The sequence below is a fragment of the Echinococcus granulosus genome (assembly GCF_000524195.1).
Source record: "Echinococcus granulosus chromosome Unknown EG_S00245, whole genome shotgun sequence".
Classification (NCBI taxonomy): Eukaryota; Metazoa; Platyhelminthes; class Cestoda; order Cyclophyllidea; family Taeniidae; genus Echinococcus; species Echinococcus granulosus.
In genome coordinates this window covers 57353-58819 of record NW_020170625.1, presented here as the reverse complement: position 1 = coordinate 58819, position 1467 = coordinate 57353, and the positions used below count along the sequence as shown (strand labels likewise).

The following is a 1467-nucleotide window of genomic DNA, read 5'->3' as shown; positions in this document are numbered from 1 at the left end:
TAGTAAAAATAAACTATATTTGAAGAATGTGTTCGGGGCGTGTTTCTTGACGCCAGTTATGTAGGTGACAGTCAAGACATCGTAAAACGTACCAGGGCACCTGTTTTAACCATCAAGAGGCTAAATTAACGGTATTCCTGTCGCCATCAAGTCGATCATGCAATTCCTGTCATCCACAGCTACATGAACCCACGTTACAATGAGGCTTCTCAGGCACACCAAATTCCAAAGTCCTCCGGAAGGCTAGTGCTTCTTACCTCCGACAAACGCAAGTAGCAAAGTCTACTGGGAGAGCGAAACCATTAGAATTTGACCCAGTTGCCAACAGATTTGATTTTTGACGAAGACGAATCTTATGAGCACACTGTAAAGCCTTGGCAATTGATCACATTAGGCTATTTTCCACGACCAACACAAACAAATCTGTCAAGTGCGTCATACAACAGTCCAGTATCTTACGTGCTGTATTTCTCATATGCAGATTTTTAAGGTGAATTTAAAATAGTGGAGAACCAAATCAACTTCTATCCGTGGTGAGTTTGGTAAAAAAGTTTGTTTTACAGCTGAAGTTTGTAGCGAAATTGTCGAAGCACAACTTAGCCCAATGCACGGTATTTGGCGTTGCATTATGCACTATGACGAAATATAAATATTTTGGTGTTTTGCACTATGGTTTAGTGAGGAAAAAACCTTCTAAATCTTACCAACGAGTTCTGTATCCTAGTTTATTTTAAACTAACTATTCTAAACGTTTATTAAATAATCACTTTTGACAGAGAATAAAATGGAAATCGAAGGGAAATTAAATCTCGCCACAAATCTACATACATGTAATACAATGGTTGATCTCTGTTCTTGTGAGGAACTACTTTTAACTGCTGCAGGAAGTAAAGGAAGTACCACTGACTGTTGGATATACTGCTTGTCAGAAGTCCGTTAAACTAGTGTTATAAGTCGTTAACAGCTAATAATGTCAAGGAATGTTTTTCGATGCATGACCGTGAAGGTGGCGGTCTGCTTTCTTAGCAGACACTTCAACGCACTTGTGCTTGCTGTAGTCATGCCTACTTAGCTCACACCAACGGCGATGCCACACCAAAGCTCGAAAAGGGCAGCCGGAACAACAAAACTGAGGAGTTAATCTATGGGCCATTTTGGAGTGATGATGTTGATGCAAATGAAGCAGAGTTCAGTGGTCAAGACGGTTTAGTATGGTAGTAGGCAAAATATAGCGCATGGCTCATTTCCATCTTTTTTCTCGTCAGTTTCACTGAAATGATGCTTCTCATATAATGTAGGTTAAGAAAAGATGAGTGGTTCATGTTGAACAATATATCAAGAGAAAAAGCGTCCGTGTGCAAGCAATTATTATTGGATGCTTTTTGAGAAATCATGGTGTTTATTCGAACTGAAAAATGCAAAGGGAAACTGTAGCTGAGAAGCAGAACTGGATATCCGTCGACTACG

General features: G+C 39.7%; 1 protein-coding gene across 1 annotated transcript; it reads left to right on the top strand. All coding sequences in view use genetic code 11, as the record gives it.

Moving 5' to 3' along the window:
• Nucleotides 1-183: 183 nt before the first annotated feature.
• On the top strand, nt 184-1293 carry EGR_10642 (hypothetical protein; the record flags this gene model as incomplete). Its single annotated transcript, XM_024499891.1, has 3 exons — nt 184-272; nt 1059-1217; nt 1266-1293. The coding sequence occupies 3 exons, from the start codon at nt 184-186 to the stop codon at nt 1291-1293; spliced, it is 276 nt and encodes a 91-aa protein (XP_024345702.1).
• Between the last annotated feature and the right edge of the window lie 174 nt (nt 1294-1467).